General features: G+C 39.7%; 2 protein-coding genes and 1 pseudogene across 2 annotated transcripts in view; 1 reads left to right on the top strand and 2 right to left on the bottom strand.

The window, feature by feature from the left end:
- Stk31 (serine/threonine kinase 31) overlaps positions 1 to 6,069 on the bottom strand; it is a 127,632-nt gene extending 121,563 nt beyond the window's left edge. Inside the window, exon 1 of the mRNA XM_074065157.1 lies at positions 5,983 to 6,069. The gene's annotated coding sequence lies outside the window, so the exon portion shown is untranslated. The remainder of the gene's footprint in view (positions 1 to 5,982) is intronic.
- LOC109690520 (serine incorporator 1 pseudogene) lies at positions 1,316 to 3,588 on the top strand (annotated as a pseudogene).
- Fam221a (family with sequence similarity 221 member A) lies at positions 3,271 to 21,924 on the bottom strand. Its single transcript, XM_074065156.1, is given in 6 exon segments — positions 3,271 to 4,040; positions 5,974 to 6,075; positions 11,484 to 11,690; positions 14,865 to 15,055; positions 18,486 to 18,659; positions 21,768 to 21,924. Coding segments are annotated over 6 exon segments (834 nt in total). The 5' UTR covers positions 21,833 to 21,924; the 3' UTR covers positions 3,271 to 3,945.
- Between the last annotated feature and the right edge of the window lie 5,807 nt (positions 21,925 to 27,731).

Genomic DNA, 27,731 nt, shown 5'->3' with positions numbered 1-27,731 from the left:
AATAACCAATGCAGGACTGGCAGAATGGCTCCAGTGGTAGAGGACCTGCCTAGCAAGTATAAGGCCCTGAGTTCAAACTCCCAGTACCGCCAAAAAATAAATAACCAATACAAAGAAGGACTGGAAGTGTGGCTCAAGTGGTAGAACTCCTTCCTAGGAAGAGCAAGGCTATGAGTTCAAACTCCAGTACCACAAAAAAAAAAAAAAAAAAGCATTATCAGCCATATAGCTGAAATATCATTCCAAATACTTCCTTAAGCCAACATTCTTTCATCCAGCAAAACACAAAAACAAAATTCTCAAATACGAATAATGCAATGAAACATCAAAGGTGTAAGTTAAAAAACAAGGGAAAAGCGTAAGTTAAAAAGTGTAAATAGTTGAAATCTATGAAAGTATTGTCAATTTTTTTCAATTTTCCTTAAATACTTATTGAAAACTTATTACATCTAAAGCATTGTACTAGGTATGAGGGGCAATATAAAGATGAATAAAATTCTATGCTTAACCCCAAGATGTTTACATGCTAGAATAAAATGGATGAAACCGTCCCTATTACTGAAAGCTGGGAACACTTCAAGACTACTGGATATGTCTATAAATACCATAAAGTCTGTAAGTACCATAAAGTCTCAAAAAATAGTCCATATTAAGAATTTTAAATATATTGTCTTTATTTGACAATCTTTTTTGGCTTTTGTAATATATACTTTTTTATTTTTCATTGACTCAATTGTATATATTAATGAGGTACTATGTGATATTTCACTACATGTTTAAAATGTATAATGATCATATCAGGATGGATGGCATGTCTACCTTCTCAAACATTTGTCATTTGTTTGTGCGGGAACATTCAAAATTCTCTCTACTAGCTATTTTAAAACATACAATTAATCACTGTCAACCACAGCTATCCTGATTGCTAGAAAACATTATCCACCTTACCCCTGTACTCATTAACCAGCCTTGCTCCATCCCCTCTCCCCCTGACAATTACATACTATAAAATTAAAAACTAAAGGTACATACATAAAAAGAATTCACCATGCATATAATTTACAAATATGTTTATGGCTGATGTTGATTGCTATTTTATTTGCATATTTAATCAGTGTTTATGACTCATACATTGACCTGTGTGTTACCTATCACATTCATTAATCCCGTTTCTGTCTGAATTATTCTAAGTAAATCTCAAGCCTTAACACCAACCATAAGTAAAACCTTCACAAATTTACTTTTAATGATGTTCCACATTCAAGGTATAATCTTTCTATAGTGTCTGTGTTTAAAAAAAAAAAAACTGAATCAGAAAAGCAAGAAAGAGGCTGTCTCCATCTTGATGGCGTCCGCTGTCCTTGTGAAGTTGTGGAGATGGGGAGCGTCCTGGGGCTGTGCTCCATGGCAAGCTGGATTCCATGCTTGTGTGGTAGTGCCCCATGTTTGCTGTGTCGATGCTGTCCTAGTGGAAACAACTCCACTGTGACTAGATTAATCTATGCACTTTTCTTGCTTGTTGGAGTGTGTGTAGCTTGTGTAATGTTGATACCGGGCATGGAAGAACAACTGAATAAGATTCCTGGGTTTTGTGAGAATGAGAAAGGTGTTGTTCCTTGCAATATTCTGGTTGGCTACAAAGCTGTATATCGTTTGTGCTTTGGCTTGCTATGTTTTATCTTCTTCTGTTTTTGCTAATGATCAAAGTGAAGAGCAGCAGTGACCCGAGAGCTGCAGTACACAATGGATTCTGGTTCTTTAAATTTGCTGCAGCAATTGCAATTATTATTGGGGCATTCTTCATTCCAGAAGGAACTTTTACAACTGTGTGGTTTTATGTAGGCATGGCAGGTGCCCTTTTGTTTCATCCTCATTCAACTAGTCTTACTTATTGATTTTGCCCATTCTTGGAATGAATCATGGGTTGAAAAAATGGAAGAAGGGAATTCAAGATGTTGGTATGCAGCCTTATTGTCAGCCACAGCTCTGAATTATCTGCTGTCTTTAGTTGCCATCATCTTGTTCTTTGTCTACTATACTCATCCAGCCAGTTGTTCAGAAAATAAGGCGTTCATCAGTGTTAACATGCTCCTCTGCATTGGTGCTTCTGTAATGTCTATACTGCCAAAAATCCAAGAGTCACAACCAAGATGTGGTTTGTTACAGTCTTCAGTAATTACAGTCTACACGATGTATTTGACATGGTCTGCTATGACAAATGAACCAGAAACAAATTGCAACCCAAGTCTACTAAGCATAATTGGCTTCAATACCACAAGCACAATCCCAAAAGAAGGTCAGTCTGTCCAGTGGTGGCATGCTCAAGGAATTATAGGACTAATCCTCTTTTTATTGTGTGTGTTTTATTCAAGGTATGAGCCCTCTCGTGAAATGAAAAGTCAGTGGACAGCTGTCTGGGTGAAAATCTCTTCCAGTTGGATTGGCATTGTGCTATATGTTTGGACACTAGTGGCACCACTTGTTCTTACAAATCGTGATTTTGACTAAATGGACTTCTGGCATGAAAGTCCCACTTTGGTTATTGTCTATTTGAAATTAACAGTATTCCCAACTTTTGTAATGTTGTGTGTGCTCTCTGTGTAACTTCTGCCATGTGTTCTGGCATGAATTAGATTTTACTGCTTGTCACTTTATTCATTTTCTTGCTAAGTGCACTGATCATGTGAATTCGAATGAGTGGCAAAGGGACAGTTGTATGAGGATGGTGACAAGTTAGGAAAAGTGGAGATTGCTAGGCCTAATCCTTTTTAGATGTGAAGTAAAAGTAAAAGCAAAGTTGCTTTAGTTTGATTTGAACACTTAGTCCATAAGCTGTTTTTAGAAAGCATAAAAAAACAAATGTATGGTTGCCTTTTGAAATATTTGGTGTGTTGCCTTATGGGAGACTGCAAAGAACATGGCTATTCTAAAATTGCATAAATACTTTACTTGAATGCCGGTTGTTTCAAAAATGCAAGTAACTAAAATTTTGTCAGAATTTTCCTTTAATATGGAAGGTAAGGAGCTTACGCAGGACACAGAGCCTTCACAGAAAGTCAGATTGTTGGTGGTAGGGATTAAATTGAATACTCAGTGAGACTGTAATCTTGATAGAAATGATGGCCTTCACCAACAAGATGAACCTTGGTTTGGTCTTCACAAAGCCATGTAAGTTGTGGGTTTAATGGAGATAACTGGGAACTCTGAAGGATTTAGACAAGATTTTGAAAATGATAATCATGGATTAGATGGAACTTTTTGAAACTGAAAATTGTCAAAGTTGAGAAGCTTCTGACAGGGCAGGAAGAAACTAAATAAAATACTAGGCTTCAGTAGGTATTTAGATAAAATCTTTTTTAAAAATGAAGAAACTGAAGCACAGACTTAAGGGGCTCAAATAGCTAATAGGTGGTAAAGCTGGTATCTAAGTCTACCAAAAATAGCTGACATCCTCTCTGACATTAAAAATAATTTCTATGCAAAGTACATGCATAACTGATTATAAACTTCATTAGTGATAGGAAAGTATTATATGGTATGTATTGTTGTTGTTCAGCACTCTTTCTATCCAGGAGGATGATGGACTGTTGTAGAATAAACTCCCGCTTGCAGTACACCATACAGTTCAGATTATTTAAAATGCTTTTGTATTTACTGCCATGTAATTGAAATATATAATTATAGTCTTTCAACCTGAAAAACAAGCAGTATGACAGTTCATTTAGATAGAAATTTAGTTATGTTTATATAGTGTCTAGTGAAGCTTTTTAAAGACTACATTATTTGCTTAATATATTCACTAATGTAAATGGAATATCAATTCAGTTTAATTCCCCAACCTTTATAGTCTGTGTTGATACTGTGTTCCACATTTTGAATGGCTGTGCTCTATCAAAAATAAATGAATTCGGAGAAAAAAAAAAAAACTTAATGCAAGTGAATTTCCTAAAAATTTACCCTTTTCTGGTATCGTCTTTCAAAGAAAGCCATATCATCTTCTTCAGACCTCCTTATGGAAGAAATTTGACTACTTGTACCTGCTAACATGGAAAAAAATCTAAATAATATATTTATATCATTATATATTCCCCTGAGATGAGAGAGAGAAAGACAGAGAGACAGAGAGACAGAGAGACAGAGAGCTAGGTTTCTTCCTGCCAGGTGAAAATATTTTATTCTTCCAACCAGAAATTCTAATTCTTTCCTGGAAAGAATGACACTGCAAGACAAAAGTAACCTTCTGTGGCAAACATTCTCCAAATATTCAACTTCTACTAAATAATATCACATAACTATTCTACATAAGAATACACTTAGTTTTTTCCAACTACTTTTTACATCTTCTAACTAAAATCCATGTTATGCTTATGAGATAATATGTAACAGTATACATTGTTGAGGCTTTCCTTTGACTTTTTTTGGCAGTATGGAATTTGAACTCAGGACCTCACTCTTGCTATGGAGGTGCTCTGCCACTTGGGTCATTCCACCAGTCCTTCCTATAGATTTGAATAGGCAACCCTAATAATATACTACCTGTTTTAAATTTTTCCAGAACTAAAATAATTTTAGCCTTCTTTCATGGTGTTCACTATAAAAAATAATCAAGCACTAGCTTGTGTGCTGAAAGGAATTTAAAATCACTTCAGAAGGAGAAATCTAGCTTTCTTTGTAGAGCCTACAAAAGAAGTTCACCTTTGGCACAAGTGGATGTCCTCGGTGGATCCTTTCATTTCCCAAATCAGACATAAACCTGAACACCTGTTCTAGTTTCTAAAGTGAACGAATTCACCTTCAACCAACAATGTAAGGGCATGTACCTTCAGACACCTGCCACAGAGCACAACCACACCATTGACTATCCTTAACAAAAGCCTTATTGAGAAAAAAAATAAGGACCAGTTGAGCTATGCCTCTTACAGAGTCACCTTCACAGAGCTGCACTTTAATGCTTCAGTATCACTCTTACCACAGGTGGCTACAGAGCACAAGGAACGATAGGCTGTGTCTGCTGAAAACAAGCTCTTGAGGACCGTGGCCACGGAATCACTGAAGGTTTCAGACCCTTCTTTGAAATTCAGTGTTGGTATGACATTCATTAGCACTGAGGACCTCATGCTTACTCCCTTCTAATAAGGAAAAGTATTTAACTGAATGCACCTGCCCCTTCACCACAGCTGCCACTACACTTAGTCAAATCTAAAATTTAATGAAGCAATTATATCAATCTTGAAAGGTGTCACAATTGTGAGGGGGGAAATCTGAGGGTTCTCAGATTTCAGTTTTTGCTTCGATCTGGGTTTTATCATTACTTCATTGGAGTTTTTGTAAACAGCCTTAAAAATCCTTTGTGAAAAGTATCAGGGCATGTTAAATACAAATAAATCAAAGAAAATTCTCATTTTAAAATTCTGAGTACCTAATAAACCACACAATTTCATCTTCAGGACTGGAGGTGCAGCTCAGTAATGGAGCACTTGCCTAGCACAGAAGGCCCTAGGTTGAATCCCCAGCACAACGACAGAAAAAACACTTTCAATTTTTAACTTCAGTGTTTTATTCTCTTTTCCAATAAAAGAAACATGGAATACTAGTGCTAAAAATGGATTCTACTTGCTTTTAATTGATAAATAATAAAACCTTCCTAACCTATGATTATCACTGGATTCTATCTTGGGGAGAACCCAACGGATCTAGGCAACAGGTCCACTAGAGGGCACTCTTACTCAAATACTTGAGTAACGTACTAGAATAAGGTTTAAAATAGTCATCAGAATCCCCTACTTCTAAGATTTAGCTATTTTTCCCAATACAAAATTAAATTTCTTGCTTTTTAGCAGTGCAAGTATAAAAAGAAAATAAAAATGACAGATTAACTTGAAATAAAATTGTGTTAATAAAAGGAAAAAGAATCCTAGAAAACCAATCAAAACACATTTTTCTTACAGCATCCAAAAATATCTCACATTCTACCTTCATTACCATCTGTCAGTGTTTCTGGTGCTTTCAATGCTTTTAGAAATGGGTGGTCCATGGCTGTCACTGGAGAGTCTAAAAATTCACTTGAAGGTGCACCTGGGAACAAAATATATGGAGAATGAAAATTAAATCTGTTTATAAAGATATAGACAACTTATTACTTCTAATATGAAATAAATTAGACATTTTTAGCCAAGTGCAATAGTGTACATCTTATAATCCCAGCTACCTGGGAGGTGGAGGCAGGAAAATCACTTCAGCCCAGGAATTAGAGACTATCTTGGGCAACTCAGGAAGAACGTATCTCAAAGAAAGAAAACTGGAAGAAGGCTTGGTTGTGTGCACTTGTAATCCCAGCACTCAGGAAGGAGAGGGAGGAGGATCATGAGTTCAAGCTCAGCCTGGGCTACATGCAAGACCCTATTTCAAAAAACCCTAGGGCTGGGGATGTAGCTCACTGGTAGAGCACTTGCTTAGTAAACACAAAACCCTGGGTTCAATACCCAGCATAGCAAACAAAAGGGGAAAAAAGGAATTTTTATTTCAGTTTTTATCTGCCACATAAAGGCAAATGGCTAAAAAGCTATTTTTGCATTTCTTAGAAAATATGCATCGTTGTAACAATATCAGCAAAGAAGTACTAAACACCAATATACTTACAAAACTATCTAAAGCAACACAGTCACAATAAGGAACCTCTGGTCAAGGCGAAAGAATATTTCTAACCTATTCCTTACTAAGAAACCATCTAAAAACAAAATATGGAAAATAAAGAAAGCTCTTTCTTCAATGAAATGAGGAAACGTCGACCACCACAAACCACAAACTATAAATACCAACTGCTAAAGGCATTGGCTCTTGAACCAAAAGGAAGGAAGCTACAGAGAAAATGTAAAACTGTTCTATCTTCCTGGCATGCCTCCATCCCCACACCATGAGTAGAGGGAAGGAAATGGACTTTAATTCTAACTGGTTTCAAAGTTAGTCCTACCTTGTAATGTGAACAACATGGGACAACTGATCAGTCCTTCCAACTCCTGGCCCTTCCCATCACAGCTACTCTCTCATGGCGTGTGAGAATATAAGGGAAGATGGGGGGATGGAGGTGGGGGAGGAGGGACTCAGGTCCATTCAGGTCCCTGTGCTGTCCTCTGCTGGCTGGCTGCATGAGTTACCAATCTCAAATGCTCAAGGCTGGCCCAACTTGTCTCTCACTTTGTAGGGCCTGGTAGCCTCACACTTGACTCAATGCCTGTCAATTCCTATTTTGAATCCCCCAGTTCTGGGGTCCCACCTTCAGCTCTGCTCTGGGGTCACCTTGCCCCCGTTGTGAGAGATGTCAAGGCAGACCCATTATCTCACAGCTCAGCTGCCTGCCAAGTGCCCCCTGAGAGTCAGGAATTATGGCCTCCTCTGCACCACAAAGGAACCAAGCCCAGCCATTTCCTCACTCACCCCCACTTCCCTCAGGGGCCTAGAGGGGAGATTTTCTTTCTTTATACTAGGCAGATACTTGATCGATACATACTAGAAATCCCAAAAGTACAAAAGTGCCAGGTATTACCATTGTTATGATGAAACTCCTAGCCATTAAATGAACCAAGAGCCTGGCGAGCACAAGACTCTGAGTTCTGATCCTAGTACTGAAAAATCACCAAGAGGGAAAGAGCCCATAAATACTGGAAAGGAAGAGGCAAAAATGAAATTATTTGCAAAGAACTGAAAATCTATTAAAAACTCTAAGATTGAGTAATAAGACTGGTAACAAAAGCAGCAGAAAACATTTGCTTTTTTATAAATGAGGAATAATCAGAAAACAATGGAAGAACTTCATATATGGTACAAAAAAAAAGACTAAATACCTAGAAAGAAACTTAATCAGAATTGTACAGGGCTTCTAGGAAAATAATTTCAGAATTCCACTTAGCTACACAGAAGAGGATGAAAGATGGAGACAAAATTTTAAAATGTGAATTATTTCTACATTCACTGGACTCTCAATGAAAAGAACACAATGGTTTTGTAACTTCACAAAATGAAAATGATGCAAAGTTCTGAAAGAATTAAAAGGTGGGACTAGGTCAGAAAATTCTGAAGTAATATTGAAGTTGTGAGTTAATTTTTTATTTACCATAAAGTTGCAGTAATGAAAATAATATGGCATTTATCCAGAAATAGACAACAAAGAACCACACCAAGGAGACTATGGTAACATCTGAGTTTCATCCAACCCTGCAGATTGAACACACAGAGCGAGTTGTTTCCCCTCTCTATGCTGAGTCTTCTCACCTATAAAATGATAATCAAACACACAGAGTTGTCACGAGGAGTCATGGGGTGATGTAAGTGCCGTGGCTGAGACAACTTGGCAACACAAAGGTTTGATCACCATCACCAATAGCTATTATTTTTGCACTCGAGTGGGTTTTCTGTAGCTGTTGCATGACCCAATAGAATCATGTACCCATTAAACTGCAAGAGAACCTGTTTATTCAGTTTAACAAGCTGGCGGTATAATTACCTAGAAGAGAAAATGCATAAAAGCATCAAGGAAACCTTGAAAGATGAACAGAAATGGGAAGCATATTAAATATCAGAATACAACATGAAGCCATAATAATTAAAAGTATGTAATATTGGCACACAATATACCAGGAAGGTAGTAGACTAGAACAGTTTTCAATAATTTGGGAGAGGAATGGTGTTAGGATAACTAGCCACCAAGCTGAACAAAAACTGATGTTAGACACACCTACCTCACATGTTTACAAAAAATAAATTCCAGAGACATGCAAAGGCTAAACATTTAAAAATGCATAGTAAGATAAAATGAGGAACAGTATATTTCTAAAGTCAGAGTAGGACAAAAATTGGAGTAAGGAAGGCCTGTCTCCACACTGCAAATACTTTTTTTTTAATTTAAGATTACAAGACGAGTGACAGATTGGGGCAAAATACCTGCAAAATAAATAAAGGATTCGTATACAGAATGTATGAAAACACTTTGTGTAAGACAGTGAGGAAGGCTGAAAAGAGAAAAATGAGCAAACGGTATGAACAGGAGCTCGCAGAAAGCAAAATGGCCGATAACTAGGAGAAGGTCCTCTTCTCACTAACCAAGGGGTCAGACTGACTTCCCACACCCCAGCTGGGCAAAAAGCTGTCCATTACCTATGAGGAAATGAATAAGCCAAATCAACACTACAAGAAATAAAACAAGCACAGCATTTTTGGAAGACAATTTGGCAAACTCTATTAAAATTATACATGTGCACATGCTTCGACCAAATGTTCTACTTCCTCACTGCCCTGGAGTCAAATGTATGCAAGGACGCAAGGACAAGTTCAAGGGTTTTCCTTGGCAAGATTGTTTGCTTTTCTGTTTGCTGTATTGGGGTTTTTTGAACTCAGGGCCTCACACTTGCCAGGCAAACACTCTACTCTTGAGCCACACCTCCAACCCTTTTTGTGTTAGTGATTTTTTAGGTATGGTCTTGTGTTTTTCCCTCAGGGCCATCCTCGGACCTTGATTCTCCTACATATGCCTCCTGCATGGTTAGGACTGCAGGCATGTCCTACCACATCTGGCTTGTTTTGAGATAGGGTCTTACTGGGTTTTTTGCCCCAGCTGGCCTCAAACTTCAATCCTCTCATCTCTGCTTCCCACATAGCTGGGATTACAGGCATGAGCCACAATGCCCAACCCTTAGCAAGATTGCTTTCAATGATAAAAAAAAGGATAAAAACCTAAATGCCACGAACAAGAACATGGTTAGATAAACTGACATATCTATTGTGTGGAATATGTCCTGACATAATTTGCCTTCAAAACATTTCTAAGTTAAAGAAAAAAAGGTAAACTGTAAAAATATATGTTAAATTGAAAAATAAATTGGTAACAGTAAACTGTCCTCCGGGAAAGAACCTGGGGTAAGGGAAGTGCTCGATAGTCTTTACATTTCATCTCTATTATTTGTATATTTTACAAGAAAATATACATTTATGTTTATGTAATTTTTTGAACTCAGTTTTGAACTCAGGCCTCATGCTTGCTAGGCAGGCACTCTACCACTTGAGCCACATTCCCACATACCCAGCCCTTTTTTGCTTTTTTTTTTTTTTTAAAGATAGGGTCTTACACTTTTTGCCCACAACCACCTTCAGACTATGATCCTCCCACATGTGCTTCCCATGTAGCGGGATTACAGACATGTCTTCCACACCCAGCTTTTTTATTGAGATAGAGGCCTCGCTAACTTTTTGCCCAGGCCCACTTCAAACCACAATCCACCTATCTCTGCCTCCCAAGTAGCTAGGATTACAGGCGTAAGCCGCTGTACCCAGCCAGTTTATGTAACTTTCAAATAATAAAATACATCCTGTGATTAAAAAAAAAATATGTGTGTACATACATATACCAAAAATTTTTATCATGGATGTGACTACATGAATACACATTTACACATATAAGCATATTACTGTTTGATATGTTTCCTGAATGAGGTGACTAGAATAACAAAAACTGCACACAAAAAGGTAACAGGCAAACTGTAACATAGCGAACAAAGAAATATTATAAAGCTACTACAAACAGGGACATGGACTGAGGTTTGGGTGTAAGTGTCGGAGTGCGAATCTCTCCCCTTCTATTTTCTTGATTTATTAGCACATTATTGTTGTATCGGGGTGCACTGTGATATTTACCAAAGTTCTTACACTATGTCATAGTTGAATTCACCCCTCCATCATTCTATCTCCCCTCCCCCATTCCTAGAAGAGTTCAACAGGTTTCCCTTACATTTTCCAACTTTTCTAGAATGACAATGTATTTACTGTATAGTGGCAGTAGCAATGAAATCTGGGGTTTTTTGTTGTTGTTGTTTTTTTTTTTTCGGCAGTTCTGGGGTTTGAACTCAGGGCACTGTACTTACTAGGTAGATGTTCTACCACTTCAGCCATGCCTCCAGTCCATTTTTGCTTTACTTATTTTTCAGATAGGGTCTTTGCCTAGGTCAGCCTCAGACCAGGATCCTCCTACCTTCGGCCTCCTGCATAGCTGGGATTACAGACTCACACCACCATGTCTGGCTTATTGACAGAGGAGGAGTCTCGCTAACTTTTTGCCTAGACTGGCCTCAAATCATGATCCTCCCAATCTCTGCCTCCCAAGCAGTTGGGATTATAAGCAGGGGCTACCACACCTGGCCTGAAATCTTTTTTATAAAATAAAAATCAAGTGAGAAAATATTTTTCTAAAAAGCATGACAAATATAAAGTGCTAAACAAATATAAAGTCTCAATACTGTTATCACACATAAAAGCCATATGGCAGACTGGTGTGGTGGTGCACATCTGTAATCCCAGCACTTGGGAAATAGAGATAGGAGGATGCAGAGTTCAAGGCCAGGTCAGACTATGCTACATAGCAAAGACCCTGTCTCCAAAGATAAACAAACAATAACACATTTTTAAAAATCTGATACATTTCATATATCATCACTTACCCACGCCACTGTCATCTAAGCGCATGTAGCCATCTGCCAGTGAGCTGAAACCAGTCAGCCCTCCCATTGCTGCGTAGGGTACATCCTGCCCCACTGGCTTCCCCTGGGCCAGTCACTCTCGCTTTGTCTCCAGCGCCGTGTCGTGGGCATATGCAGGCTGGCCGCAGGCACAGGTGAAGCAGCTGTGAAACCCTGAGCACTTGGAACCTGAGTCAAGAGGTAAGAGAGTTCAATATTTTCTTTTCTATAAACATTTTCATTAGTACATAATAGTTGTGCAGGGGTTTTCAGTGTGACATTTCCATATATGCGTTCAGTGTAACCCAGTTTGGTTCATCTCCTCCATTATTCTCCCTCTTCCCCCTTTTCTACCCCTTCTTAAAGTGACTTCGACAGGTTTCAGTGTTCCACATCCATACATATGTGGAAGATGTTCACTTCCTTTACCTCTTCGTTTCCCCTCCCCCTCCCAGTCCTGCCCCCCAGGCATTAAGCTGTCTACGCGAACACATTTAGCTTGGCAAAAAGCCAGCCAAATGGAGGTCCTCTAACCTGGCCCTCACACCTCCAGGGCTGTCCTCCCTCCTCGCCACTGCTCGTTCTTCTGAAAGATGATGAAGTAGCAAGAGGTATGTCAAAGGGGGGATAAAATTTAAAAACCAAGAGGCACTAAAATAAACTGGATTAAACACTGCACTCCTAGGAAATGCAAAACTGAGTTAAAAGAAGGAATGATTCGGACGGCCCAGTGGCCAGGACCAGGTAAAGGGAGAATGTGGAAACTGTGCAGATCCTCTCCGCAGAAAAGCCAGAGATCCAGAAGCACTGGTGCTTGCGCAATAAGAACAAATCGTAAAAGCATTATACCAAATGGAGGAGGCCTGCCACAAAAGAGGACATGCTCACGACTCCATTTACAATGAAATGCCCAGAGTCAGCACACACACAGAAGAAAGTAAATTAGCCGCTGCCTGGGGCTAGAGGGAGGGAGAAATAAGGAATGGTTCCTGATGAATATGGACACACGTTAAGGTGACAGAAACATTCTAAAATGTATTGTGTTGGTGACTGCACAATATTCACTCTCATGAATGTAGTTAAGACTACTAAATTATATTTTAAAAAATCAATTGTAAAGATCTATTGCATACAAAAAATTGTATGATCTGTGAATTCTATCTTTATATGTGTGTATGGTACTGAAGGTTGAACTCAGGGCCTCACACTTGCCAGGCAAGCATTCTACCACTTTTTAATTTTTTTTTTTTTTTTTGGAAGCACTGCGGTTTGACCTCCGGACCTATGCTTGCTAGGCAGACACTCTTTTTTTTTTTTTTTAATATATTTAGTGATTGTTGCACTTTGATTTTCAAAGCATTAACAATACATTTTCTTCTCTTTTTTTGGGCTGGGAATTGAACCCAGGGCCTCAGCAAGCTTTGCCAGCACTGTACCACTAAGCTGCTTCCCCAGCCTCAACAGTACATTCTTTTTTTTCACTTTTTTTTAAGTGAAGTGTTTTTTTGTTTATTTATTCATTTATTCACATTGTTTGGGCCATTTCTCCCCCTGCCCCTGCCCCACTCGCTTCCAGGCAGAACCTGTTCTACCCTTATCTCTAATTTTGTTGAAGAGTAGACATAAGCAATAATAAGAAAGACAAAGCATTTTTGCTAGTTGAGATAAGGATAGCTATACAGAGAGATTCCTAGCATTGCTTCCATGTACAAATGTGTTACAACCTGGGTTGATTCATCTCTAACTGATCTTTACACTGGTTTCTGATCCCCTTCTCGTGTTGACCTCTGTCACTTTAAGGTTTCTGTATTAGCTCCTCTGCAGTGGGGACATCAAACACTTTCATGTTTTGGTTTTCCTACCTATCCCCATACCTCCTGTATGTGCTCTCCCCTTAGTATGTGACCCAAGTCCTACAACATCGCTGCCTTTGCCCTAAAGTCTGCATATGAAGGAGAACATACGATTTTTGGTCTTCTGAGCCTGGCTAACCTCACTCAGAATGATGTTCTTCAATTCCATCCATTTACTTGCAAATGATAAGATTTCATTCTTCTTCATGGCTGAGTAAAATTCCATTGTGTATAAACACCACATTTTCTTAAACCATTCGTCAGTTGTGGGGCATCTTGGCTGTTTCCATAACTTGGCTATTGTGAATAGCTAGGCAGGCACTCTTACTTCAGCCACTCTGCAAGCCATTTTTTGTGATGGGTTTTTTGAGATAGGATCTCAAGAACTATTTGCTTAACTTCAAACCTCAATCCTCCTGATCTCTGCCTCCTGAGTAGCTAGGATTATAGACATGAGCCACTGGCACCCGGCTGTTAACTGTATCTTAACAAAGTTGTAATGTAGAAAGCAAACCATATTGAAATGGAGGCCAGAGTATGTAATTAACAAAATCTTTACCCCCACTCACACCTCGGACAATGTGAGGAAACCAAGTATATAAGCTTTTTACAACTTTTTCCATACTTAGCCAATGAAAGCCATCTATTCTTGCTACTGCCGTTAAAAATGTTTCCCAGCATGAGTATCCCTTAGCCAGTCCTTGGGACCAGAAGTGTTTCAGATTTCAGAGCTTGGAGCTTTGGGAGTGTTTGCGGAGATTTTACTCACCGGGCATCCCTAACCTGAGAATGTGAAATTTTTACAGTGTCATATTGGCTTACATTTTTCACTTATAAAATCTTTGTTTTTAATCTGTAAAGAATTTAGTTGAGAACTGGGGATGTAGCTAAGTGGTAGTATGCCCTGGGATCCATCCACAGAACCGTCTCTGCCCAGTCGCCAAAAAAAGAATTGAGTTGATTAAACTACCACTACTTAGAAGTTTATATTGGATAGTGTCTAGTAATTCTCTAAAATCTAGCCACACATGGTGGCTTACCCCTGTAATCCTAGCTACTGAAGAGGCAGAGGTCAGGAGGATTGCAGTTCAAGGCCGGCCTAGGCAAAAATTTAGCAAGACCTCACCTCAATCAATAAGCCAGGTATGGTGGCATGTGCCTGGCTACTTGGGAAGCATAAAGAGGAGGATCTCAGTCCAGGCTGGCTGGGCAGAAGCATAAGACCCTATTTGAATAATAACTAAAGCAAAAAGGGCTGGGGGTGTCACTCAAGCAATAGCCTAGCAAGTCAGAGTTCAAACCACAATACCACCAAAAAAAATCTATTACTATTACTTAAATTATATGACATTGGGATATGTGATTATTAACCATACTAAGAAGTATCTATTATTAAATTTTGGGTTGTTTACCATTAACTCTATAGCTGAACAAACTTGATACCAAACATACTTAGATTTCAGTAAAGACAACAGTGTGCCCTATGTCCCTATAGGACTCTGTGACTTACACACAGTGCACGCGAAGCCAGGTGCAGCGCTGTGCTGGTCAGCAAAGTGTTTGCACCTGCAACGAATGGGCTGGGCACCACTCAGAGGGACATAGTGATAAGCCCTGCACGGACAGCCAGTCACTCGGCAAGGCAGATCAATGGGGCGCTGCTGTGGAATCATTTCAAAGTCAGTTTTATGTTGTTTATACCTAAAAAGGTAAAAGGAAATAAATACAAACACAATCCAGGTATTGCCAAAAATCACAATATCTATTACATTAAATGCAAATGTGATTCATTTTTTGGTTTTGTCCTTTTGTTATTCCTAATAATAAAGTGAAAACTTTCCTATGTGGAATATTTCTATCAGCTTTGGCTAAAGGAAGTCTTCACATTTTTAGATTTAGATTTTTTTTTTTTTTTAGCTATTTAAGAAGTTTCACAGCAATATCAAGAAATATAATTCCTTTAAAATACTTGCCACTGCAGCATTGTTTTTGTGGAGGGGAAGGGATTGGGGTTTGAATCAGGGCCTACACCTTGAGCCACTCTACCAGTCCTTTTTTGTAATGGATTTTTTTGAGATATGGGCTCATGAACAATTTGCCAAGCCTGGCTTCAAACCGTGATCCTCCTGATCTCTGCCTCCTGAGTAGCTAGGATTACAGGTGTGAGCCATAGGCTCCCAGCTATTACGACTCTTTAATATGGATTCATATCCTCAGAGTATGAAAAAAGTTTTATAAAAATATTTATCAAAGTGCATAACTTACATTTATTCTGATGCTTTGCTCTTTACAGTTGAAGTTCAATAAACATGTACTAATGTAATTTATTTGAATAACTTTTAGCTTTCAACATCAAAATAAATTAATGACTGTTAAAACATTGCAAGAGTTGTATTGTTGTTATTGTTTGCTTTGTTTTTGTGGTAGTGGGGTGAACCCAGGGCTTTGAGCATGCTGGGCAAGTGCTCTATTACTGAGTTATACTCCCAGACTAATTTGTAAGTAATAGGTCAGTTGCTTCCTTCTCTTAAGGTATTACTTAGTAAAATAATACCACATTTATTCTTGATGTTGATCTAAGGAATGTAAGTTAAACTATCCATGGCATACCATTTTTCACTTAGCAAAAAGAACCAAAGGTTTTTTTAAAAAAAATAAATAACTATATGTAATTTAGCTGGGCACCAGTGGCTCACACCAATAATCCTAACTATTCGGGAGGCTGAGATCAGAGGATCATGGTTCAAGACCAGCCCAGGCAAATAGTTCATGAGACTCCATCTCTACCATTGAAAAGCTGGTCATGGTGGCTCACACCTGTCATCCCAAGCTTCTCCAGGGGCTGAGATAGAGAGGACAGCAGTTCTAAGCCAGGCCAGGCAAAAAAAGTATTCAAGATCCCATCTCAACATAAAAAAGCTAGGTGTGGTGATGCATGCCTGTCATCCCAGTGATGGTGGGAAGTTTAAAATAGGTTTGCAGTCCAGGCTGGCCTGGGCAAAAAGCAAGACTCTACCTCCAAAATAACCAGAGCAAAAAGGGCTGGGGATATGGCTCAATTGGTAGAGCACCTGCCTTTCAAGCTCAAAGTCCTGAGTTCAAACCCCAGTACCACCAAAAAAAAAAAAAAAAACCCTTATAATTATGTAATTTACAATTACATATAGTGACTGTCAAGAATATACTGAAAGAACCAATTCAAAGGTCCATCCTTTAAGCCCAAAAGTTCATTTTGGAAAATATATCCTAAGAAAATAATTTCTCATATGGAAAAACCTTTGTGCATAAAGACAGTATTAGCAGTAATACTTATAATAGCAAAAAATTATATATAGGCATAGATATATTTATAAACATATGAAAACGGATCAATAATTATAATAGCAAAAATTATATATAGATATAGATGTTTATTAACATTTGGAAATGGATAAATTATTAGAGGGTAGTTTCAAAGTCCTTTGTTGTAAAATTCTCTCTTTAAATAAAAACTTTCACAGACCCATAATACCACATATAAAGCAGGTAAAAGCAGATCTCCCTTCCCCCACCCTGCCCTGTTACTTGGTGCAGAACTCAGTCTCACCCACACCTCCAAGGAACACAACAAACACCACTCGACTAGCTAGAATATCGAGCAGCTATCTAAACCTTTGTCTGAGATTACTACACACCCATGTAGAAACACATTTCTGTAAGTGTGTCATGAAAGAATAGTTCAATATTTATACATACACAAAATTAACAACTAAATGAACTGTGCAAAGAAAAGGTTGTACAGATAAAGCAAAAAGTACTCACAGTGGCTGGCTCTGGTAAATTCCCCATTTTCCTTAATAACCATGTATTACTTTTATAACAGGAAAACAAGTTTGGATAGAGATCTTACTGAGTGACCAGTGCAACAGAAAAATTTCTCCATCAAAGTTGGGTTGGGTTATTGAGGGGCAATTCTATGCTGTTCAAATTATAGATAGATAAGAAATTGCTATTAAATTTTTATTAAGAATAAACTCTAAAACCATCACAAATTCACCAAACCTGTGTTTAATTCTGACAGATATCAACACATCCCTTATCCTCCATTCCTCCAGTGTTTTTAGTTAAGGTTGCTAGATAAGTTTACAGTTGATCTATGTACATTACTCATCCTGGCAACTGCCTAACAACCTCCCGCAAATACAGCTCTGTAAATAGCAACCATACAAAGAGTCTCTCATGAAACAGACCCAGAGACTGCTTTCGAAACAGGGCAGTTCCCCTTAGAACAAAAAGTTAAAAAGTTGTTACCTGAAAACATGTAATAGGTTCAGAGATTTTTCTGCAGAGCAATATGGTCTTTACAACTGTGAGACAGAGGTAAACTCTGAAGCAGAGTTTTGTTTTGAAACAACAAAATAGGAACCTCAGACACAGACCAAATAAGTAATGACTGACGTTTCATGTCTTCTTCCCCTGTGTGATTTTCTTGGAACACTGCCATTTGTAATAAAAAACAGCATGCTTATATTTTTGTTCAAAGAAAGGTCTCAGGCCAAGCATGGTGGTACATGCATATAATCCAAATACTTAGGAGGCAGAAGGATCACAAGTTCCTAGTTCACCTGGGCTACATAGTGAGACTCTGTCTCAAAAGACCAAAACAAAAGCAAAAAGAAAAAAGATGATGAGGAAAGGTATCAACACAGTAGTTCATTAAGATGTGAAAGGTTGTGAGTCCATTTGAGAAGAAATGCATCTATTTGTAGATGGATCACGTGACCAGTGTGGATCAATTCAAGCAACTGTGTAAAACAGTTCTGCAGTCTGACTGCCATCGTCTACCTTTTCCAATAGACTCTGCTCCCCAGCAAACTGAAAGATCCCTGGCAAAGCCCCAGGAGCATCAATATCTTTTTACCAATGGCAAGAGAGAAGTTGCTTAAGGTGACAGACTCAAGGATGAATTCTAACAGGGTATCACAAATATTCATTAATTATAGCTTTAAAAACCTTTAGACATTTTTACTGTATTTTATAAAAGCCTACTTTTAAATGTTTCTTAATCATCAGTGTTATTTATAGAAGGAGCATATGTTTTGCCATAGTTTTTATTTTCTCATCATCAGAAAACAGCAATAAAATATCTTACCTATGTGTACAAAAGCACAGTGTCTCTGGGCCAACAAGTTTACAATCCATTCCTGTTGGTGACCGCCAGCTCACAAATAATCTGTTCTGTAAGCGCTTAGGTAAAACTTTTCTTTTGTATTCTTCATATTCTTCAGGAGTAAATAACTTCCCTCCATCATCCTCACCAACAATTCTACAAGAAATAATTGTCTTAAGCTTCAAGTATCTTCCAAGTTAAAATTCAGCCACAGGGCCCTGAGTTCAAATTCCAGTGCCGCCAAAAAATTCTAAACTCCATCGTTGTCTATTGAAAAGAAAGGCTGCTTTGACTTTAAATTTTTACTTTAAATACATGTGAATTACCTTATATACAATGACAATAAAACTTGTGCTTCTGACAGAATTCAGGATATGCTATCCCAAAATTTGTCAGGCACCTTAGCAGTCAAGAAAACAGGAAAAGCAGGAAAGCTACTCTCACCTTCCCCACATTCTTCTTCCCTGAAAACAGGTCATAGGACCTTAACTCCAGAGGTGTCCTCCCTCTATCTGGGAGGAAGGAACACACTTATCTTTAAAGCACAACACAGAGAAGAATCTGAACAAACAGGCCTTGCTAAGTTCCTCCAGTTTGTTGCCACTAGACAATATTCTTCTGTGCTTCAATCACCCATCTCTGAATCTGAAGACTGTCCACTCTTCATCAAACGTAAGCATGAAATGCACAGGATGTCCTATTTCTTTCAGTCTTTGTCTTCCAAGGCTCCTATGTCACATAAAACTTAGGTAAATTTGTAAGCTTTCTCTTAGTAAGGTGCCTCAGTCATGAACCTTTTGATAACTGAGAAAAGAAATCCTTCTCCCCTACTCTTCCTATATAAAAGATTATAAATTAAAAGTCGATTTCAAAATATCTGAGTTTACTGATCAGGGTTTATCAGTGGAGGATTAGCAATAATCAGCCCAATTTCTCCTTTGATTCTGAAGCAAACATATTCCTTCTTCTTACTAAAAGCTACAGCCTAAGACAGATGTGGTGGTGCACACCTATATTCCCAGCACTGAGGAGGCTGAGGCAGGAGGATTATGAGTTCAAGGCCAACCTGGATTCCAGAGCAAGTTCCAGGCTAGTCTGGGCTGAAAAGAAAATTTTTAAATAAAAATAAAAAGGTGCTAAACCTTCTGCTTTCATTCTTTAAAAATAGTATCCCCCCCAAAAAAAAAAAGGAAAAAAAAATCAATACAGAGCCAACATGACTGACCCAAACCCTGGCCAGGATCTTAAACTTGTATGACTAAAAACACACTGGGATTTGCACAAATTCAAACCCACATCTGTGTGTTTGGTAATCAGAAGTTTCATTGTTTAATTTCAGATTCCAACATTTTATGGGAAAAATTAAGCCCCCACTATTTCTATGAAAAAATAAATAAAGAGTGCCTCCCTGGAGCAAAAAGAAAGCACAATTAAAAGTTGTTCAAAATGGAAGAAATGTCTCCTTTAATAGTGATAAAAGGGTGATTTGCAGAATGCTACATAATGTTTTGTGCAATACACACTTTTCTCCATACTTCAAAACAGTTAGTTGAGGTAGAAAATAAAAAAACAATTCAGAAGCTGCAAAACCAACACAGTCTTCCTTACTTAAACAGTCTAGATGTACAATCGTTTTTGTAAGGCATTTTATTCTAAGAAAAGTTTGAACCATTTCACTTTATTACAGCTATCACAAAGAATACCACCAGATACTAGGAAGATCTTCAGATGAATGCGGATCTTTTAAATAAAAGATTATTGATATTCAAGATCTAAACCAGAGCTGCTCTAACTTTACTGTATTTCCAGAATCTCAAGGGGATCTATGTTGAGAATGCTTTTCTAAGAAGCTCTCAAGGGATGTGTCACCATCCATGCTTCCTACACTTTGAGTAAAAGACTACACTTCCTCTCCAACAGCCTCCCACCAAAGCTTGTAGGCAAGACTAAATTAAGGAAAACTGAAGAAGGAAAGTGTTTCTGATGGAAATTCATCTTTAGGCCTTCCCATCCACCCCTTCATATCCAGACACCCAAGTCCACTTTTCCCACCTTTCCCAAATTCTGACGTAAGTAAAGAATCTGACAATGTCTTTGTAAAAGGAAGTGTTTGTGATATTTATGCTTACAAAAATAATTCCCACAGGACTGTGCCTAGTATTTTCTGGGCAAGAGTCAGCTGGAGGCCCATAATCCAGCTACCTAAGTATCTAAATTCTCAGTCAACACTAGGGCCCTGTGACTTCCACCCAGGGAAAAGCTAGAGAATCCAAGGCCAAAGGAGCCGGCTCTGCTCTGGGTAAGAGCTAGATGGTGGTTGCCAAGGCCCAGGACTCCCAGGTTTACCTACACCCACCTAACGCTCCTCAATCTCACTTTTCCTGCTCAGAATTTCCAGGGAGTTCTAAGCATTGCCCAAAAACTACACTAGCTTGCAGTCAGCCAGGAAACTCATCTGCCTGGACACCCCGGGAGTGATGTGGGGCCACCACCTTTTAGCAGAGCAGCCCCTCTGCTCAGGTGTCCCAGGCCACACCAGGATGGTCTCACCTCTGATTTGTACACACATCCATCCTCCCGGCCTCAACTGCTGGTCTTCCTGCCAGTCTTCTGTGTCTCCCATAGCCCAGACTCCCAATGTCGAACCTTTCTTAGGTGACGGAAAACAAACAAAATACTATCACAGGTGCATGGGCCTTTGCCAGGGACCAGAACAGTGTCCTCAAGCCAAAGGAGTGGCTGCATTTCCTGTTTCAGGAGAAATCTCTTCAAAAGTGTACAGAAGTGGACAGGTGTATTTTTGGTGATCTTTCTCCTAAATCCAGCACCTTCAGAAGTTCACGACTTACGGGGTCACTGAATTAACATGCAAACTTGATGGCAGCTAAACTTTTACATGCCCAGAATACTCAAAAGCGTAATTCTTCAACGGCCAATTATAAAGAGAAGGGGGGAGGGGCTGAGGGGAAAGCAATTGAACTCAGGCATAAATCTAGAGTTAATAATCCCTCTTGGAAGGGGAGGCCTCTTAAGTGGTCTCAGAAGAGACTCATTACTGAATAGAGCTTCGCGTCGGCATATTTAATTACAGAAAGATGAAACTTGGAATTAATCTAGGCCTCCCTGCACAGTCTGGGAACGGATTCCCGGAGCCCCAGCGCTCGCCCACCCACCGGGTCTCCCCGCCAGAGACACCACTGCTTGCTTCCCGGGCTAGGAGGGCCGGGCCAGCCGCGAGAGTCCTCGTCCCCGCCACTGCCTCACCTCCGGTACTCCAGGTACTGGTCCACCGCCGCCGCGCCGCCCGGAGGCAACGTCAGCCGCTCCATGGCCTGCGGGGAAACCCACCCGCCCGCGCCGCGCTTCGAGCTCCAAGCCAGTTCTGCGATCGAGCTCACGGCCGAGGAGCCACGACGGCCGGGCCCCGCCCCGCCCCCGAGCCGCGCCCCCTCCAGCCCGCCTCCCGATTGGTTCGGAGGAAAATCTTGTGGATGGACACGCCCCCGTGAGGGCGGGGTGGGCCCTCAAGCTACCTGCGGCCCACACCCGGCTGCAGATTCCCTAGCAACGCCAGCGCTGGCTCACGCCACGTCGGTGCAAATTTGCAGCTGTGCACAATTCTTGCCCCTGTCGCCTCTGCCATCCCGGAGAGACGCCTTGTAAAGTAACTCGGAGTGCAATGTGTTGCATGCGATAGAAGCATAGAAAATGGCTTCTTTGTACACGTCTTTTCACTTAATTCATCTCTTGAAATGTAAGTGGTTTCCAAGTTCTGGGTATTTTGAGGCCGGCTTCACCACAATTGCGTGTTTTCAGTGTTGGTGTGTAAAAAAAACGGATATGGGGAACTGAGACTGTAGCTCAATGGAAGAATATGGGTTCAGCGGGCAGAAGGCCCTGGCTTCGAATCTCAGCACCGGAAAAAATAAGGTTAATAGAAAACCACTAGTCTTGGGTGCCTGTGTCCAGTTTGAGTGACAAGAAAACTTGTTCTCGAAAGATAGTAAATAACAGGTTTAAGGGGAAGCAAGTAAAAAACCACGTGGACAACTTTTTTCCATGCTGGGGATGGAACCCAAGGCCTTTCTGATGCTAGGCAAGCACCTTATCACTGAGCTACTCCCCCAGCACCAGGTTACACCTTTTTTAACGTTTGAAAAGACTCTTCACAAATTTTATATAAAGGTTGAATTACCATCCTATTGGCAATTTGGACACAATTTGGTTTAGCAAACTAGAAAGAGTTAGGAAATTTAATACTATTCAGAAGAGAGGACTCCTTGAATTCTCTGAAGCTCCCTGGGGATGAGTTTTAGTACCTTCATAAATCAGTGTCTTGCTTTTTGCTTTATTGTGCTTCACAGATAACTGCACTGTTTTCTCTTACAAACTGAAGTTTCGTAGCAATCCCACATTGAGCAAGTCTACTGCTGCCATATTTGCAATAGTATATATTCACTTTGGGTCTCTGTATCACATTTTGGAAATTCTCACCATATTTCAATTTTTTCATTATTATCATATCTTCATGGAAATCTATGAGCAGTGATTTTTCATGTTACTATTGTTATTGTTTAGTGGACACCATGAACTGCCCATTTAAGATGATAATCAATAAATGTTTGAATATGCTCTGACTGCTCCCCCAACCTGCCAGTCCTCCATTTCTCTCCATCTCCTCGGGCCTCTCTATTCCCTGAGACACAACAATACTGAAATTAGGCAAATTAATAGCTCTACAATGGACTGTAAGTGTTCAAGTGAAAAAACCCCACACCTCTCACTTTGAATCAAAAGCTGAACATGATTAAGTTTAGTGAAGAACCATGTCATCTGTCATCTGAGAAGCCATCTCAGCTGTTGAGCTGAGATAGACCAAAAGCTAGGTCTCTCAAGCCAAAAAGCCAAGTTATGAACACAAAGAAATTGCTCTCAAAGGAAATATTCATGTGTCTACTGCTTCTTCAGTAGACATATGAATGATATGGAGAAAGTTTTAGTGGGGAGGATAGGAAATTAAACAAGCCGCAACATTCCATTAAACTAAAGCCTGGTCCAAAGCAAGACTAATGCTCTTCAATTCTGTGAAAACTGAGAGAGGTGGGGAAGCTGCAGAAGAAAAGTTTGAAACCATCAGAGGTTGGTTTGTGAGGTTTAAGGAAAGAAGCCATCTCTATAACATAAATGTCCGAGAAGCTGCATCAGGTTATCCAGAGGATTTAGTTAAGATAATTGATGAAGGTGGCTACTACACTCAAGAACAGATTTTCAATGCAGACAAAACAGCCTTCTATTGGAAGAAGATGTCTTAGTTAGAGAGAAGTCAATGCCTGGCTTCAAGCCTTCAAAGAACAGAGTGGATTTCTTGTTAGGAGCTAACACTGCTGGTAAGTTTATGATGAAGCCAGTACTCAGTTATGATTCCCTTAAGAACTATACTAGGTCAGCAAAGCCTGCATGCCAGCACATCTATTTACAACACGATTTACTGAAAATCTTTAACCTACTGTTGAAAACCACTGCTCAGAAAAAGATTCCTTTCACCGTGTTACTATCATTGCACCTGGACACCCACAAGCTGATGGAGATGGGCGATGAGACTAATGTTTCCATGCCTGCTATCACAATGTCCTTCCTGCAGCCCATGGATCAAGAGGTCATTTCCATTTTCACGTCACACTATTTAAGAAATATATTCTGTAAGGCTATTGCTGCTATAGATAGTGATTTCTCCGGTGAATCTGGGCAAAGTAAATTGAAAACTTTCTGGGAAAGATCCACCATTCTAGGTCCCATTGTTATGTTTGCCTAAAACTGCCTCCATTTTAAATTTGGCTTAAATGTTTCTCTGTGCATAGTGACGTGTAACCTAACTTGACATGTAAACAGACTGTTTCTTATAACCAGTAGCTGAGTCTCAGCCAATCATAAGCAGCCAATTAAACCATATTCAAATTAGACAGACATGATCTGTGACCAGTTGGTCTGTATCTGTGCCTCCCTTTCATTTGCTGCACCTCACTTCCTTTCTCCAACTATAAATACAAACTTGTCCCTGTGGTACAGCGGGACATTCTGAACCATTTTCAGCCCAGACTGTTACACGATTTTAGAACCACAAATGAAACCAATTAAGATCGGAAAAACCTAGATTTGTTGTAATTTTGTCTCTTAACACCATGAAGAGTATACAAGATGCCGGGTGATGGTGGCTCATGCCTATAATCCTAGCTACTCAGAAGGCAGAGATCAGGAGGATCACGGTTCGAAGCCAGTCCTGAGAGATCCTATCTCAAAAAACCCTTCACAAAAATAGGTGTGGTGGAGTGACTCAAGGTGAGTCCCTGAGTTCAAGCCCCAGTACAACATTAACAGGAGTTTGGAAGAAGTTAGTCCTAACCCGCATGGATGACTTTGAGGGGCTCAAAATTTCAGTGGGGAAAATAGCTGTAGATGTGATGGAAATTGCAAAAATTAGAAGGGGAGCCTGAAAAATGTGACTGAATTTCTGCAATCACATGATAAAAAGTTAATGGATGAGGAGCTGCTTCCTTTGAATGAGCGGGTTGGGACTATAGCTCAGTGCTAGGTAGAGCACTCACCTAGCATGGAAAAGGCTCTGGGTTTAATCCCCAACACTGAAACAAACAAACAAAACTTCCTTAATTGTCGATGAGCAAAGACAGTGGTTTCTTGAGGTGGAATCTACTCCTGACGAACATGCTATGAGCACTGTCAAAATGACAACACAGGATTCAGAACACTACATAAACTTAGTTGCAGAAGCAGTGCAAGGACAAAGTACAGTCGCTTATACTTGTAATCCTAGATTCTCGGGAGGCAGAAATTAGGAGGATTCTGGATGCAGGACAGCCCAGGCAAAAAGTTAGCACGACACCATCTCAACCAATGGCTGAACATGGTGGTCTGTCATCTCACTGTGAAGGAAGCATAAATAGAAGGATTACTGTCCAGGCCAGTCTAGGCAAAGAAAGCATTCAAGTGGTAGAGTGTCTGCCTAGTAATTGTAAGATCCAGAGTTTAAACCCAGGTACCACCAAAAAAAAAAAAAAGCAGTGGAAGGATTTGTTTCAAGAAGATTGACTAATTATGAAAGAAGTTCTGCTATGGATTAAATGTTTCTACATGCTACAGAGAAGTCCTTCATGAGAGAAAAGTAGCAACTTTCACTGTTGTCTTCGTCTAAGAAATTGCCACAGCTCCCCACCCAAATGTAAAGCAACCACACCCTTATCAGTTAGCAGACATCAGCACGAGACAGGACCCGTCGCCAGCAAAAATTAGTACTGTTCTCTGAGGCTCAGATGACTGTTAGTATTTTTATAGCAATACAGTGTTTTTAGTTAAGGTATGTATATGTTTTAGACATAATGCTATTGTACATGTAATAGATTGCAGTATAATATAAGCATAACTTTTATATGCCTCAAGAAACCAAACTACTGCTTTATTGCAGTAGTCATTGAATTGTGACAGTCTGGAACTGTGTCTGCCCTATCTCCCAGGTATGCCTGTTTAAGTCATTTGAAAGATCAAATAGGCAAATGATAAGCTTCAATACTTTACTTTAAAAGTACTTCCTTACATAATTCAAATCCAAAAACTAAAATGTTTTGTAGACAAATCATATGGGTGCCCCCGTCCCTTTTCAGTGCCCCTGTCCCTCTTCTGAAGCCATCCTCTGCTCAGACAGGGCCCCTTCCCACTTTCACTTCACTCTATTTTTTGTTAACTATTCCCCACCAAAGGGGAATAACTCAGCCATAAGCTAAGAAGCCCTGGAGTCTCCCAGGTATTGATGTATTTTATACACTTTTTAAAGCCAAAGTGTTCAGCCATCAGATAAATGACTGGACCTAAAATCGGGTTCACATGTCAGGGGAGGATCCCCGCTCAGACCTTTCTCCAATCACACCTGATTTACCTCTTTATGTGCATCTAGCATGCTTTAGGCAGCAACTAAACTAACAAAGACAAATAGCAGAAGGTCTAGGCCCTGTAGGCTTATAGAAAGGAAGCAAGGGAATGTTGGATAGGCAAGGAATGTTTAATGAATCCAGAGGGAACTAATTAAAGTGGGCTTAGCATAGTTAAGAAGTCAATAAGTAAGAAGAGTATGGACCCAACTAGAAAATGTTATCCTAACCTAATATGAAACTGACACCTTTGCTAGTTAGGACACTCACCCATGCTTTAATAAAAAGGCATTATGAAACTGTAATTCCTAATTTTAAAAAATTAGCTAAATTGGGGCTGAAGGAGAGGGAAGCATCACTCAGATGGTAGAACACCTGCCTAGCAAGTGCAAGGCCCTCCCTGATTTCAAACCCCAGTACTGCCATAAAACAAAGACAAAAAACACAAAGCTAAATTGATCCAGGCGATAGCATGGATGGAAGGGCATGAACATTGAGTAAGCAAGGATTAGTATTTTATATATTGATTTTTCAGAAAACTTTATGAGATTGAGAATTAGCAGCACTTTGCAACGATTCATAAATTAGGAATGCTTTCTTCTGCAGATAACAGAATGATCCAAAAAAAACAGTGGCTCATTAAACATAGAATTTGGCCTGTGGTGTGGCACAGTGGTAGAGTACTTGTCTAGCATGCTCTCTCTCTCTCTCTCTCTCTCTCTCTCTCTCCCTCCTTCCTTTCTCCTTTCAGTGCTGGGGATTGAACCCAGGGCCTCATACAGACTAGGCAAGCACTCTAGTGCACTGAACCTCACCCCAGCCCAGAACCTGCTCTCTTAGCCACCATGCTACTCAGCATGAACTCTTCCCTGAAAGGCCGCAAAGTCTCAGGCCTAGGATGGAAATTCTAACCGGGATGCTGATCCCAGCAAGCCCTGTAGGCACTGTGGCCCCGGCCCCAACAACTCAAGCAGTGGATCCTCATGGTCCAAACCAACCCTTTTTTTTGAGGAAGGAAATACAGAATGTATGGTATATGATAAATAAACCAGATGCTCATAGAAAAGTTTTCACTAATGCTCACATCACTTCAGATTTCAGTATCTTTGTACATGCAAGCAACATTTTCCACTCTGCTGTGCCCTGTGAACTCCTCTCCATCTTAGGATTCAAGACAAGCATTCTGTGCTCTCTGAAGGCCTTTCCTCATTGCCACCTACTACAGGCAGTTTTTCTTGATCCTCTCTATTGGAACACTTATCACTGTACCTTACTGTTAATCTCATCCCTC

The sequence above is a fragment of the Castor canadensis genome, chromosome 2 (assembly GCF_047511655.1).
Source record: "Castor canadensis chromosome 2, mCasCan1.hap1v2, whole genome shotgun sequence".
Taxonomy (NCBI): Eukaryota; Metazoa; Chordata; class Mammalia; order Rodentia; family Castoridae; genus Castor; species Castor canadensis.
This window is presented reverse-complemented; position numbering and strand designations above follow the sequence as displayed.